The sequence below is a fragment of the Pseudogymnoascus destructans genome, assembly GCF_001641265.1.
Source record: "Pseudogymnoascus destructans isolate 20631-21 unplaced genomic scaffold scaffold_15, whole genome shotgun sequence".
NCBI classification, from domain to species: domain Eukaryota; kingdom Fungi; phylum Ascomycota; class Leotiomycetes; order Thelebolales; family Thelebolaceae; genus Pseudogymnoascus; species Pseudogymnoascus destructans.
Genome location: NW_020167534.1, coordinates 231,010 through 245,188, shown reverse-complemented (window position 1 = coordinate 245,188; position 14,179 = coordinate 231,010). Strand labels below are relative to the sequence as shown.

At 52.2% G+C, this 14,179-nt stretch overlaps 5 protein-coding genes across 5 annotated transcripts; 2 read left to right on the top strand and 3 right to left on the bottom strand.

Annotated features, from left to right (window-relative positions):
• The first annotated feature begins 992 nt into the window (after positions 1-992).
• GAP1_2 (glyceraldehyde-3-phosphate dehydrogenase 1) lies at positions 993-4,785 on the top strand. The gene is made up of 3 exons (XM_024468218.1): positions 993-2,423; positions 2,479-4,072; positions 4,148-4,785. The coding sequence occupies exons 1-3, from the start codon at positions 1,836-1,838 to the stop codon at positions 4,306-4,308; spliced, it is 2,343 nt and encodes a 780-aa protein (XP_024322575.1). The 5' UTR covers positions 993-1,835; the 3' UTR covers positions 4,309-4,785.
• A 329-nt stretch (positions 4,786-5,114) lies between these two features.
• Positions 5,115-6,999, top strand: VC83_04588 (uncharacterized protein; the record flags this gene model as incomplete). The annotated part of the gene is made up of 2 exons (XM_024468217.1): positions 5,115-5,313; positions 5,397-6,999. The coding sequence occupies exon 2, from the start codon at positions 5,464-5,466 to the stop codon at positions 6,997-6,999; it is 1,536 nt and encodes a 511-aa protein (XP_024322574.1). The 5' UTR covers positions 5,115-5,313; positions 5,397-5,463.
• A 21-nt stretch (positions 7,000-7,020) lies between these two features.
• Positions 7,021-8,381, bottom strand: VC83_04587 (uncharacterized protein; the record flags this gene model as incomplete). Its single annotated transcript, XM_024468216.1, has 2 exons — positions 7,021-7,837; positions 8,095-8,381. 2 exons carry the CDS (start codon positions 8,379-8,381, stop codon positions 7,270-7,272), a joined length of 855 nt encoding a protein of 284 aa, XP_024322583.1. The 3' UTR covers positions 7,021-7,269.
• Positions 8,382-8,558: 177 nt separating this feature from the next.
• On the bottom strand, positions 8,559-10,685 carry CCT7 (chaperonin-containing T-complex subunit). Its single transcript, XM_024468215.1, has 4 exons — positions 10,467-10,685; positions 10,249-10,415; positions 9,868-10,189; positions 8,559-9,816 (listed from the first exon to the last, which is right to left on the bottom strand). Exons 1-4 carry the CDS (start codon positions 10,510-10,512, stop codon positions 8,678-8,680), a joined length of 1,674 nt encoding a protein of 557 aa, XP_024322582.1. The 5' UTR covers positions 10,513-10,685; the 3' UTR covers positions 8,559-8,677.
• Positions 10,686-11,002: 317 nt separating this feature from the next.
• VC83_04585 (uncharacterized protein) lies at positions 11,003-14,093 on the bottom strand. Its single transcript, XM_024468214.1, has 2 exons — positions 13,159-14,093; positions 11,003-13,026 (listed from the first exon to the last, which is right to left on the bottom strand). Exons 1-2 carry the CDS (start codon positions 13,861-13,863, stop codon positions 11,080-11,082), a joined length of 2,652 nt encoding a protein of 883 aa, XP_024322581.1. The 5' UTR covers positions 13,864-14,093; the 3' UTR covers positions 11,003-11,079.
• Positions 14,094-14,179: the final 86 nt, after the last annotated feature.

Genomic DNA, 14,179 nt, shown 5'->3' with positions numbered 1-14,179 from the left:
TGGGGGATTGGGGATTGGGGGAGAAGGGGGGGGGGGGGGGGGGATTGGCATGTGATGTGTTAATTGGGATATGGGGTAGTAAGTTAGGCAAGAGGGAGGGATGGGGATGGGGAGTGGGGAATGGGAGGGAAATATGATGTAGATGGATTTGGGGGGGGGGGGATGTTGATCCCGCGGTGAGCGGGTGAGCGGGATGGGGGATAACCTACCACATCCACATCCGCTTCTGGGACACGACTAGAAATTTGACTTTTGCTTTTGACTGCACAAGTCCGGCCAAGCCTACTCGTAAGCGCGGGTGATGATGGTATTGGGTGTCTGGTGTCTGGTGTCTGGTACTGGTATCTGGTATCTGGTATCTGGTGTCTGGTACTGGTATCTGGTATCTGGTGTCTGGTATCTGGTGTCTGGTATCTGGTGTCTGGTATCTGGTGTCTGGTATCTGGTATCTGGTATCTGGTATCTGGTATCTGGTATCTGGTATCTGGTATCTGGTATCTGGTATCTGGTTGTCTTTGGGTGTCTTTGGTGTCTTTGGTGTCTTTGGGTGTGGACGGGGTGGTTATCGCGGTGCTATGGGCCGTGGATGCTGATGTTTGGATGTTTGGATTGGATGCTGTAGATGCTGTAGATGCTGTAGATGCTGTAGATGCTGTAGATGCTGTAGATGCTGTAGATGCTGTGGCTGTGGTGGTGGTGGTGGAGGAGGAGGAACTGTGTAAAATCCAACTATCCAACTATCCAACTATCCAACTACCAACTACAACTCCCCCTCTAACTAACCAAGTCAGTAACTTAAGTTAGTCCCTGTTACTTACTACAGTACTCTAACCCTCATATGTCTAGGTACCTTTCCCCCCTTTTCCCCCATCCCTCATCCCCCATCCCTCATCCCTCATCCCCCATCCCTCATCCCTCATCCCCCATCCCCCATCCCTCATCCCTCTCCCCCCCTCTTTAATCCCTCCTCCCCCTCTTTAATCCCTCCCTCCCCCTCCCCCCCTTCCATCTTCACCCTCTTTCACTTTCTACCCTTCCACATCCTCCCTCCCCTCCTTCTTTCACTCCCATCCCATTCCATCCCATCCCATCCCCTCCCATCCCATCCCATCCCATCCCAAGTCGCTGGTTTTCAAAGATCTCGCGCGCGAATACAAAATTCCAATATCTCCCGACGTGCATCAACGTCGCCCCCGACACAATACCCAGCATTCAACCTGACTGGTTGCCTCAAGAAACCCTCGTGGCCCAAGCCCCCCACCGATTCATTCTCCGTCTCAGACACTCCCCTCACAACTCACAACGAACAACTCACAACTCACAACGAATCCGATTATTACGCTGTCCTACCGCAACATTTCCCAAACAGTAATCGACTCTGCATATGGTCCGAAAGAAGATACTTTCTCTCAACACTCACCCTCCATTACCAACAACGAAAGGTCTTCACAGACCCGAATTATAACCTGCCGCAAAAGACATCTTGTCAACCCAATTCCTCGCCGCGAAATCAAACCCCCTCCATACTACAATTAAGCGTCCGCGCTCCTGCTTTATTTTCTTTTTGGTCGAATCTCAGTCTTGCGTCTGACACGGTCGATCCACAGCCTTCATTCCTCAGCTGAACCACCTGGCTTGCACCACATCCATCTCGCCTTTCGGGATCTAGACTTAGTGCGCTACAGCACGACCGCACTCCTATTCTTGCTCATTGCGCTTGTACGATAGCACCCTCGGGCTCGCCGCGCTTACTCTGAAACCAAGGCGGACAAAAGAACCACTGCCCCGGTCCTCCAGAGCGGTTCACAAAACTTCGTCGAGCGACACAGGGTGTGATGGCGACCATGTTACAGACACTATCGCGTGCGTCCAGCGCCTCCTCCTCCTTCCAACCCGTCTCGCGCCAAAACACAATGTCGAGCGTCAACGACGGCAGCCGGTCGGCGAGGCTGTCGAAGAGGTACTCTTCCGTGACCGCACTATACATGAGCATGTCCGCAAATGAGCGGGATCTGGAAATCGAGGATGACCTGGCGAAGGCGCAGAAGATTCTGCGCGAACTGAAGTCCAAAATCTCCTCGCAGTCGAAGAAGAACTTTGTGCTTGAGAAGGACGTCCGATATCTGGATTCGCGCATCGCGCTCCTGATTCAGAACCGCATGGCGCTGGAGGAGCAGAACGAGGTCGCAAGCCATCTTGAGGATGCTGGTGATTTGCAGGAAGGTTTCTTTCCCAACGACGAGAAGACCCAGAAGTATGGCAACCTGCTGTTCCTGCTTCAGTCTGAGCCCAGGCATGTTGCTCATCTTTGCCGGCTTGTCACCATGGCTGAGATCGATGCGCTCCTGCAGACAGTCATGTTCACAATCTACGGAAACCAGTATGAGAGCCGAGAAGAGCATTTGCTCCTGACTATGTTCCAGGTATGCGCTCCGCGAGGTTGGCTTCAACGTGGGCCATGCTAACTTACTGGATTAGTCCGTTCTAACCTACCAATTCGATAATACCCCTGAATATTCGTCTCTGCTTCGTGCCAACACGCCCGTCTCTCGAATGATGACCACGTACACTCGGAGAGGTCCAGGACAAAGTTACCTCAAGGCTGTGTTGGCAGATAGAATCAACGGTCTCATTGACCTGAGAGATCTCGATTTGGAAATCAACCCCCTAAAGGTCTATGAGAAGATGATTGAGCAGATTGAGGAAGAACACAACAAGCTGCCAGATAACTTACCCAGAGGTGTGACTGCGGAGCAGGCTGCGGAGAACCCACAGGTTCAAGCCATCATCGAACCTCGTCTTGGTATGCTGATGGAAATCGCCAATGGGTTCCTCACCACGATCATCGATGGACTTGAAGAGACCCCTTACGGTATTAGATGGATCTGCAAGCAGATTCGCAGTCTCACAAAGAGAAAGTACCCGGCTGCCAACGACCAGATTATCTGCACGCTCATCGGTGGATTCTTCTTCCTGCGCTTCATCAACCCCGCAATTGTCACCCCGAAGTCATATATGTTGATCGACGGGACACCTGCGGAGAAGCCCAGGCGGACTTTGACCCTTATCGCCAAGATGCTTCAGAACTTGGCCAACAAGCCATCCTACGGCAAGGAGCCATACATGGCAAAGCTGCAGCCATTCATCCAGGGGAACAAGGAGCGCATCAACAAGTTCATGCTTGACTTGTGCGAGGTCCAGGACTTCTACGAGAGTTTGGAGATGGACAACTACGTTGCTCTGTCAAAGAAGGATCTCGAGTTATCCATCACACTGAACGAGGTTTACGCCACGCACACCCTCCTCGACAAGCATCGCGTGGAGCTGAACAAGGATGACAACTCCCATCTGGCAGTTATTCTTGCTGAGCTCGGCCCAGCACCAGCACAACTTCCTCGCAAGGACAACAGAGCCATCAACCTGCCGCTTTTCAGCAAATGGGAGACTGCCATCGATGACCTCACAGCTGCGCTCGATATCACTCAGGAAGAGGTCTTCTTCATGGAGGCAAAGTCAACCTTTGTACAGATCATGCGCTCGATACCTGGAGACCCACACGTAGCAAGCCGCCCGCTGCGTCTCGAGAAAGTCGCTGATGCAGCAGCGACCTCGCGGAACGATGCTGTCATGGTCCGCAAGGGGATTCGCGCCATGGAGCTCTTGTCCCAGCTACAAGAGATGCACGTCATTGATAGGGGAGATGGCTTTGCGACCCTCCGTGATGAGATTGAGCAGGAATTACACCATCTCGGCTCTTTGAAGGATGGAGTTGTTCTGGAGACGCAGAAACTCGATGAGGTCTTCAAGACTATCCGTGACCACAACACCTATCTCGTGAACCAGCTGGAGACATACAAGAGCTACCTGCACAATGTTCGAGGTCAGGCGGAAGGCACCCGCAGGAAGCAGCAGCAGCAGAAGGTCCTGGGACCGTATAAGTTCACGCACCAACAGCTCGAGAAGGAAGGTGTCATCCAAAAGAGCAATGTGCCAGACAATCGGAGGGCAAACATCTACTTCAACTTCACGAGTCCGTTACCTGGAACGTTTGTTATAAGTTTGCATTACAAGGGTGCGCAGCGCTTTTTAATTCCTTTTCCACTACGGAATGCTTTCCCACTACAGAATACTAACTTTGCATCACCAGGACGCAACCGTGGACTGTTAGAGCTTGACCTGAAGCTTGACGATCTCCTCGAGATGCAGAAAGACGGCCAAGAGGAACTCGACCTCGAATACGTCCAATTCAACGTCCCCAAGGTCCTCGCGCTCCTCAACAAGCGCTTCACCAGAAAGAAGGGGTGGTAAGGAACGCCGCATGTGCCATCGTCCGAACGCAACTGGAATATGAATGATATCACCTCAATATCCCGCTCTATTTACCCGGTCGCCCACCACCACCGACCAAGTACTTATACTAATATATACAAAATGATATCCTATCAATACCCCCAAATTGGAGTGTGTACGATCAATGATAGCGAACAGAGCGAAAACCAAACCGCATGCGAATTCTAACTTCCGTCTTCTCTCGCGCGTCGTCTCTTTCTTATCGTCGGAGCTGTTTTTTCTACGTTGGAGTTCTGGGGTTTTCTGCTGTACTGTGATATCTTTTCTGAGATATCTGGCTCAACGGTGCTCTCCGCATCAGTTTAATGTCCGTGGGCGGGGCCGATGGCTGGTCCAGAGGCTGGGCAGCGTTGACCAGGGGACGGTTAAACTGTGGTTTTATGTATGTTGGGATTTGGCTACGATGGGGATTGGGGGAGAGACGTTCATAAGGGGTTTTTTTTGGGGGGGGGGAAATGGGTGGCAGAGGAGTTATAACATAATAATGGCAGGGGCCGGAGATACCTTGGGGCTATGGATTGGGGGGGGAGTGAAGGTGGGGGTTATTTCGTATAGGTGCTTGAGATAGATATAAGAAAGCCGTGACATTATTACCAATGCAGTTAACCTCTCCATAGTGCTCGTTGTATATATCGTTGCCATGGTCCGAAACGAAACGGGGGCGACCGCCGCGTCCCAAAAATACATGCTGACATAATAGCCCCGTTCTGACCAGTACGCCTCGGTCGCTCAACGCCGTCCCGGTTTGAGAACAACCATCTTCGCACTTCTGAGTACGGCATCGGAACGTTTGTGCAATGCAGGGCGTGTGAACAAGGTTGGTGATGTGCCCGTGATATAAAAAGGGGTAAACAAGCCTTGAGACGACAGATTCGTTACTGTACCGGCCCCCGTGGCTCGTAGCTTTGCTGGGTAGTCCTTGGCTCCCTCTCTCTCTTGGAAGCGGTAAAAAAGCCTGCATTGGTAAGTCGACTCGGCCTATGTGCTGGGGTTGAGAGTACCCCTGAATCATGTGATGTGAAGCAAAATACTAATTCCAAGAATAGGAGGCAAAGCAGCGCCCTAACTATTCAAGAAGAAGAAGAGAGCAGTGTGTCTCAGAGAAACCTCATCATGCCCGCCATAATCGACGACCCAACCACCCCCACCATCTACCGCCGCTCCGGCACCTCCCCCTTCCCCGAGCCTCACGACCCCCAGCCCGCCCTCCCCCCCGACCTAACCCCCCGCCAAGTAACCCTCCGCGACCGCACCACCATCGCGACCATCGTCCCCTTCTCCTCGCGGTATGGCGTGCCCCCCACCCTCCTCCAGTATCTGAGCGATACTATGAACAAGGAGATCGAGGGGGGGGATACCTACCCTATGATGGACACCATGACCGCCGACGCGTTTAGCAAGTACTGGTTCCAGAACTTCGGCGCTGTGATGCTGCTTGGGACCTATGCATCTGCTTCAGCCGTGACAGAAGGCCACGATTGGGCGCCGCAGTGTCTCGGGTCGTTTTACATCAAACCCAACTACACAGGCCGCTCAAGCCACATCTCCAACGCCGGCTTCCTCGTCACCGACTCCGCGCGCAACCGCGGCGTCGGCCGGCTCATGGGAGAGGCCTACCTCGCCTGGGCCCCTCTGCTGGGCTACACCTACTCGGTCTTCAACCTCGTGTACGAAACCAACGTCGCCTCGTGCCGGATCTGGGACGCGCTGGGCTTCAAGAAAATCGGGCGCGTCCCCGGCTGCGGCAATCTGCGCTCGTACCCGGACAGGCTGGTTGACGCGCTGATCTATGGCCGTGAATTGGGGGGGTCGCTGGATGAGCAGGCGGGGGAGGAGAGGTTCGATAAGATCCGCTTTTACCTCAAGTACGGAGCCTATCCCCACGGCGCGGATCGGGCGGAGAAAAGCCGGTTGCGCAGCGCTGCTACGCATTATAGGATGAGGGAGGATGATGTGCTGATGCTGAAGGGGAGGGAGGTGGTGCCGGGGGTGGAGAGGCAGTGGGCGATTGCGCGGGAGGTGCATGAGCGTGGCCATGGGGGGATTAATCGGACGACGACGGCGATTGCGGAGGGGTTTCATTGGGTGAGGATTAAGGAGACGGTTAGTGATGTGATTCGCAATTGTAGCGAGTGTAAGGAGAAGGAGGCGGCAAAGGGGGTGGTGCCGGCGAAGAGGAAGGTGGGGGGGGAGGCGGAGGCGGAGGAGTTTGCGGCGCTGGAGAATAGTCCTGCGATGGGGGCGGGGCACCAGAGGGCCGCTGCGGAGGAGGAGGAGGATCGGGATGTAGACGCCTTCCATGACCCGCCGTCCCCTGTCCCGCAGGAGAAGGCGTTGACCCCTCCCCACCAGCTAGATGGGGAGCCATACTACACGGCGCTGGAGTACTCGGGGCAGCCGCCGAGTGCGTTTCAGACGGAGGCGAGGCATGGGGAGATGGCGCAGGCGCATTTACATGATGGTGCTGCGGCGTTGGAGCTGGATCCGCGGGTTATGGGGGGGTTGAGGGAGGAGTTTGCGATGGGGTTTGGGGGGTTGCATGATGGGGGGGGGGGCATGGGTTTGGGGAGGAGGCGTTTCGTTTGGGGCAGGATGGTGGCGGGGGGAGGAAGTGGGAGGGGTAGTGGGGATATGAATATTATTAAATAAAATTTATGGTCATTGGATTTGGTTCGATTTGAAGGTTGATTCTAGGTATCTGTTTGATTGCATAATTTGGTATTTATCATTAAACACAATAGGTTGGAGTACGGTGTTCCATGCTCTTTCGAGGGAGATATTTCTTTCTACTTCGTTGCTCGGTTAGACTCATGTGTCATCGTCTGCTCATCAACGCCAGCCTAAACGCCAATCCATGCTCTTCCAATACAAAACACCCATCCCCCCCCCGCCCGCCAGCCAGCCCACTCGTCCCCCAATCTAAGCAGGCAACTCATACGCCCTCCTCACGACCCTCGAGAACTGGTCGATCTTGACATTCTCCCTAACCATCGTGCCCTTGGCCTCATTCTCCTTGTTCAGCGGCACCTTAACCACCGACCCCTCAACCTGCCATCCACACACCTCGCTGACGAACTTATCCAGCGCCCCCCCCTGCAGCCCCAACCACGCCTCCAGCACCGAGCGCTCGACCTCACGCACAGCCTGCGAGATAGTCATAGCGATACGGATGCGGATCAGCTCCTCGAAGCCGTTGACGTCGGCGACGAGATCAGCGTACAGGTCGTCGGAGTCGAGGGTCGACCAGAACTTGGCGTACGAGGCGCCGGCGAGGAGGTTGTTGAGAACGGCGAGCTTTTGCACGGCTTCGGAGAGGGGGGCGTCGCCGGCGGCGGGGAGGGCGGAGGAGGTGGAGATGGGTTGCAGGATGTGGGCTGGGAGGAGGTGGAGGCAGAGCGAGAAGTCGGGGAAGGGGAAGACGGTCAGGGCTTTGACGAGGGTGTTGGTGATGGTTTCGTCGCGGGCGAGTTGGGGGTTGAATTGGTACCTGGGGGGAGTGCGTTAGCGGGGGGGGCTCTTTCCAGGGGTAATAGCATAGCTGCTGAGGGTTGTAAAAATGTGTAGGGAAAGGTGTAGGGAAAGGCAACAGTGGAGGTTCGTTCAGATAGAGCTAATAATAATACTTCGTTGGACTGGAGGGATTCAATCTCCGGTGTCCTACAGGTCTTTGACAATATGTTTTATACATCATTTAGGCCTCCACTGTTGCCTGGAGGGTGAAGATACGAGAAAGTAGGGACCTACAGTTTCAGGAGCGCGAGGTTGGCGTAGCAGTCATAGGCCTTGTCGTCGCACTGATGCTGGACGTAATCCTGGAAGATGGTCGTCGTCTCCGGGTTGTAGCGGTCGAGTCCGTTGAGGATCGCCTCGATATGCTCTGGGCGCTCCGGCGCGTAATCGAATGGGATACCCATGATGTTTGATGGTGAGGTGGTGGAGAGGTGGGAGTGGTTGGGAGCTGGACTTGTCGTTGACGGGCGGTAGATGGTCAAGGTGGGATGTCCGTTGGCGCTGAAGTTTTCGAGCTTCATGGAACAAAATTAGGGCTACCGAAGTGCAGGCTTCGGCAAGTTTTGGCGAGTGAGGATGGGGCAAGTTTACGCGCCAACAGTGAGAGTCACGTGATTCACTCCCTTTTGTGAATTTCAATTCAGGAGAGAATCTCCCAAGATATAATTTATATGAAGCCTCACGCATCGAAATACTTGTTTGAAAGCTGTAGTTGTTATGCACTATGATATAAGGATTCAGATCTATGGTATCCGAACCTCTAATATACATTAACATCCGCTTTTTTTCTCTTTTACATAATCTCATCAGCGCCCGTTCATCTCCTTGGCATCCCTCTGCCTCTGCCCCTGAGCGCCCTCTGCGCAGCTCCAGGCGGTAATTGCTGGCCGGGTGCCTGCGGCGCCTGCGACTCCTCATTCTTGATCGTCTCGTCCACGCTCAGGATCAGGCAACTGGCCTCCGTCGCCGCCTGGATGGCATTGATCTTGACAAGCGCGGGCTCCCACACAAACTTCTCCATGTTATCAGCGATGCCCTCGTGGACAAAGTCGACACCGGCCCAGGTGCTGCCCTTGCGGTGCTCGACGCGCAGCTTGTTGAGGATGTCGGTCGCGTCGAAGCCGGCGTTGTCGCACAGCTGGCGCGGAATCACCTCGAGCGCCTTGGCGAACGACTTGATGATCGCCTGCTGCTTGTTCGAGATGCTCTTGTCGGCGTATCGGTGCAGGTAGGCTGAGATCTCCATCTCGCAGGCGCCGCCACCTGCAACGATGGTGTTGTGCTTGATGGCGCGCTTGACGATCATGATGGCGTCGTGCAGGGAGCGCTCGACTTCGGCGATGAACTGCTCGGCGCCGCCGCGGAGGACGAGGGTGCAGGTCTTGGCCTCGGGGCAGTCCTCGAAAAAGTTGAAGCGCTCGTTTCCGATCTGCTTCTCCTCGAAGCGGCCGCAGACACCGAGGTGCTCGGGGTGGATATCAGAGCATGTGGATTGGATGGAACCTCCGCAGGCTTGGATGATGCGGTCAAGGTCGGCGGATGCGACACGGCCAGCGCAGAAGATGTCGCGGTCGGCAAAGTACTGGGTGGCGAGATCTCCGATGGGGAGTTTGGAGAGGACAACCTTGGCGCCAGACTTGTATAGAGCCTCCATCTTGTTGTAAATGATTTGCCATTCGGCGTCGACAATCGCTTGGTATTCGGAAACTTGCTCCACCCTGACCTCAGCGTTGTCCTTCTCGCTCTTCAACTCCAGCTCTACATTGAGACACACAATCTTTGGGTTCTTGAACGACTTTGGTTGTTGCTCGAAACCGGCGTAAGAGAAGGTCTTCTTGAACGCAACACCGTTGACGAAGAGAGAATCGGTGAGGGAGCCACCCGGAATCTTCTTAACGCCAATGAGGTTCTCGTTCAGATCGTCTTGGTCCAGAGTCAGGACGGCATCGACAACCACTGCAGATTATATTAGCATAAATATTTCGATATGAAATTAGGGATACCCACTCTTGGTGAAGAAGCCTGTGTTCCTCTTGATAAGCTTGCTGCTCATTGCTGTGCCCGCCAATTTGCTCAATGTGTCCCTCTGGTTGCCCTCGTTTGTGTTGACAGCAATCTCCTTAATCTTGTTGACCGCCATCATGCTAGCTCTTCTCAGTCCCTTGATAATAGTCTGCGAGCTCACGCCCTGCTCCACATGCTCCTTGATCTCCTTCAGGATCTCGCCAGCCAGGACCACGACGGAGGTCGTTCCATCTCCAACTTCGGCGTCTTGCGATCGCGCAATATCTGTGAGAATTCGGGCTGCGGGGTGAACAATATCTAAGAGCTATGATATGTCAGATGTTGTTCTCGGACGGCCTTAACTCTTTCTTGACGCTTGCATACCTTCATGACAGTTGCTCCGTCATTTGTGATCGTTTGTCTGCCATTCTCGTCCACCAGTAACAAATCCCCTCCGTATGGGCCCAGGGTGCTTCTAATGGTTTCTTGAACAGCTAAGCAGGCATTGATATTCGATATAACTTGTCCCTTTCCCTGCGATGAATCCGTTCCTGTACCAAATGTCAGCTAATATCCAGACTAAGGAGCTTCAGGTGACATACCCTCCTTGAGCACAATGATGGTCGGGGTCTGGCCACCGAACGACATGGCTGCGGGTTTATGGTAGGTCAATAAGCTCTATATGAAAACGATTGTGTGTTCGAGCTATATTCGTGAAAAATATATCGAATGGAGGTAGCTTTTGCGTGTTGGGCTGGATTATCAAGCTCGTCTTCCTCCCTATATAGCCGATTACCTCTATCGAAATATAAGAAAAGTCGCGTTCGCGATCCGCTAAAAATGTTTCTGCCTCACAATCATGGTGAAGACCCCTTTCCACGTGACCCAGCCTTGTAAACCAAACTATCATACGAGTACTTGAATGAAGGTAGTAAACGCACTTAATGTATTCGAATAATATAAATTATATTTATAATAACTACTTCCACTGGTAGTTTTAAGTTTGCTGAAATATAGCATACGGTTTGTGGTGTTACTATTCGATTTTCCATATAGTTATTACTATACTGTCAAGCAAAATAAAGCCACTGGTTTTATTTCGATAATATTTATATATTTGGCTTTTACTATAACTATTCACACACCTAAGTTACAAAATTATACCGTATTATGCCTCATAAATAAATGTATCGCAAAGCCGACAGCTGGAGCGTTCTATTCTTCAGAATTGCCCACATCGTTCTGTACCTCCTTTGTGACTCTGACCTCCTGCTTCCTCCACAAACCAGCGAGAAAGTCACTCGTACTCGCCTCATCAATTCCCTTGTCTTCTCTTTTCTTCAGGAACCTGGGGAATCGCAAACTAACGCCTTTATCTTCTGTGAGCAAACCAATCGCCGCCGTGTACACGGGACTGATGGTAATATCTGCAAACGCCATCTCCCAGACCTCTTTGGGTTCGAACCAGACATCCGGGTAACCTCCAGTATAGTCTATGTAGCTAGGCTTGCTATCTAACACATTCGGGCCATCTTCATCGTAAAACTCCTTGTTAGCTTTGTAGAAATTGTCTGTAAACCCCGATATGCATTTGCATACGGCCTCAAGACTTCCTGTCGTCTCGTTCCGGACAGCCAGCAGGATAGGGGACCAGAACTTGGATTTGCGCCCTTGACCATGCCAACCGGCAATGGGGATGAGATCTAGACTATCGAAGGTTGCGCTGTAGTCTTTCTTGACCTTGAGCCAAGAGTCAAGTCGCTTGTCTGGTTCGTATGTAGACAACAGAGCCTTTCTCCGGCCTGCACGTTTTTCCTTTTCTGGTTCCTTTTCACGGTTCTTCTTCTGTTTCCCCTTCCTGGAAATTACCGCTGAAGCTTGTAATTCATCGGCATCTGCAACAGTCTCTTCGTCTTCGGGCTTTACGTCGAGGCTGGGATCTGGAAGGTTATCGAGGATCTTGACCATAATCCCTTCACACTTGGCGTCCGTTGCGCTTTTAAAAAACTCAAGAATTGTCTCTGAATCCTGTGATGTTGCATCCATATTCTGTACCCAAGTGAAATGTCGTGGTAGCTCGACAAAAAGACTTCTCAGCAGCGACCGTCGCTCTCGAAATGGCCTGTCCAACAACGGCTCACCATTGAGATACATGAGATCAAATGCAAAAAGGCAAACATCGATTGTGATGCTTCCAATAGCCACATCCTTTCGAGCGCGATTCGTGAGCGTCTGGAATGTCTTAAGATCACCTGTATCTCGATCCACAGCGACCACCTCCCCTTCCAAAATGAAGCTATTGACGCTATCACCGCGGATTTTGGGTATCAATGCAACGAGATCTGGGTATTTGTCGGTCATGAGCTCTAAGTGGCGCGAAAAAATCGAAACCTTCCCGTTGGCGTCGCAATGCACCTGCGCCCTTTGCCCATCATATTTGAACTCGCAACTAAAATCTCGACCCTGAAGCTTTGTGAGCATCTCAGACAGATCGCGAGTGATATTGCCCAACATAGGCATCAGAGGCACGTGGAGCCCAAGGCCACACCTGATAGGGAGCTCGTCACACACTCCGATTTCAAGGAGTGCAGGAACAAGGTCACTGTAGTTAGGCCTTTTTGCAAAACAAGCTTTCACCGTCTCTTCTGCCTTGGACCATACTTCCGCTAGAGAGTCTTTCTTGAGTGCACTTAGCTCTGCCTGTGACCTCAATGAAAACTCTGCATTTGTAGGACGTGACAACAAGAATGCCCTCGACAAAGCTATAAGCATCGTAGTTTTGACTGCTCCAATGCGAAGATGCTGACAGAGCGTCCGAACAAGGTATCGGCTTTCCTCCGGGCCCCTGGCATCTTGTAACAGCTTGTCCACAATCCGCTGTTTCCTTTCACCGCTCCCTGTGCCTTGAACGGTTGCTATCTGGACGAGAGAGTCGTAGACCGTTTTGATCGTCAGAGGTTTTGGTTTTCGTAGGGTAAAGGTTTGCCTCTTCTTTGCTTCAAATGCCACGTCTCCAGCGTCGCCAACTTTATTATAGAGTGCCTTGAGAGAGTTGCTATCCAAACCGCATGCCTGTTTTAACGCCTTGGATATAGCTGAACCACCCAGACCAAGCTCAAGCGATATATAAGGTGGTGATATTGCATTTGTGGCAAGCCATACCTACTACTTGTTAGAACGGGTTCTACGGCAAATGCGATACAAAAAACTGAGATTGGACCCGAATAGGGGGCTACAATACATGATTCGGTGGATAGGAGACAACCTGCGGAGTTTTGTGGAAGATATACATACAGTAGGTAGCAGACTACTTGGATCCCCTTCAATGATGGTTCTCAGTAGGTTAACTAGAGTATCCACGATCTTAATCCTACTTTGCGTACTATTTACCAGAACAAAGCATCTAATGACCAGGGCATAAGATGCATTACCACCGTGCCCAGCCCACTGCTTTTGAAGGTCCGGGAGATATTTATGCGGATCAAATGTGAGAGGACTTTCGTCAAAACAAATGCCACTGGATATCGAATCCTCTTCCGAGACAGCGGATTGTAGAGCTAGATTATTCTTGACTTTGAGGGCCAGATTGCTGGAGCTGCTGTCTTTGCTCATAAACGAGCTCGTCCCCATAGACACAGTGCTAGGGATTTCGCCTGCCTTATTATCTTGCCTCTGTTCAGCATTATCGGTGTCTGTTATTGGGACATCATCATTCAGCTGCTCCGATGCCACAAGAGGAGAGCCTATATCGTCTTGTCTCGGCACCGCGACTGTCGATGACCCCGCGTCTTCTTCATCCCATTGAGCTTGAAGCTTTCTAGCAAGCTGCTCGTCGGTAAGCTCGGTTGTAGTATCTTCTGCGTGCGCATCCTGGTGATTTTGGCTGGATTTGGCTGGAGACCCCCCCTTCTGTTTACTGAAGAAATAGTCTAGCCCTCTTTGCTTCGCCGGCGAAGATTTGCTACTATTGAGCTTTGGTCGCTTTGCAGGGGGCGCCATTATTTGAGGTTCCCACTCATGATCTTAATTCCTCTGGTCTCCAGTAACCACTCTGATAATGCGCATATGCCATGAGCCTCCTTGTGTTCTCGCCACCTGTAATGCCCGTATTGCGCATCCATGTGTCGCCTGGCTAAAACGATCGAATGATCAGTTTGTCAAGCTACTCTGAAGACATGGAAAGTTGTTGGACCTCTGTCGTTGCTACGCTGTCTCCATGATGGTGCATGTAGGGACGTCATAGGCAGGAAATCGCGATGAGTACGCGACTTGCAGGGGACCTGAGGTGCCGCCGGGACCCGTCATTATTCCGCCC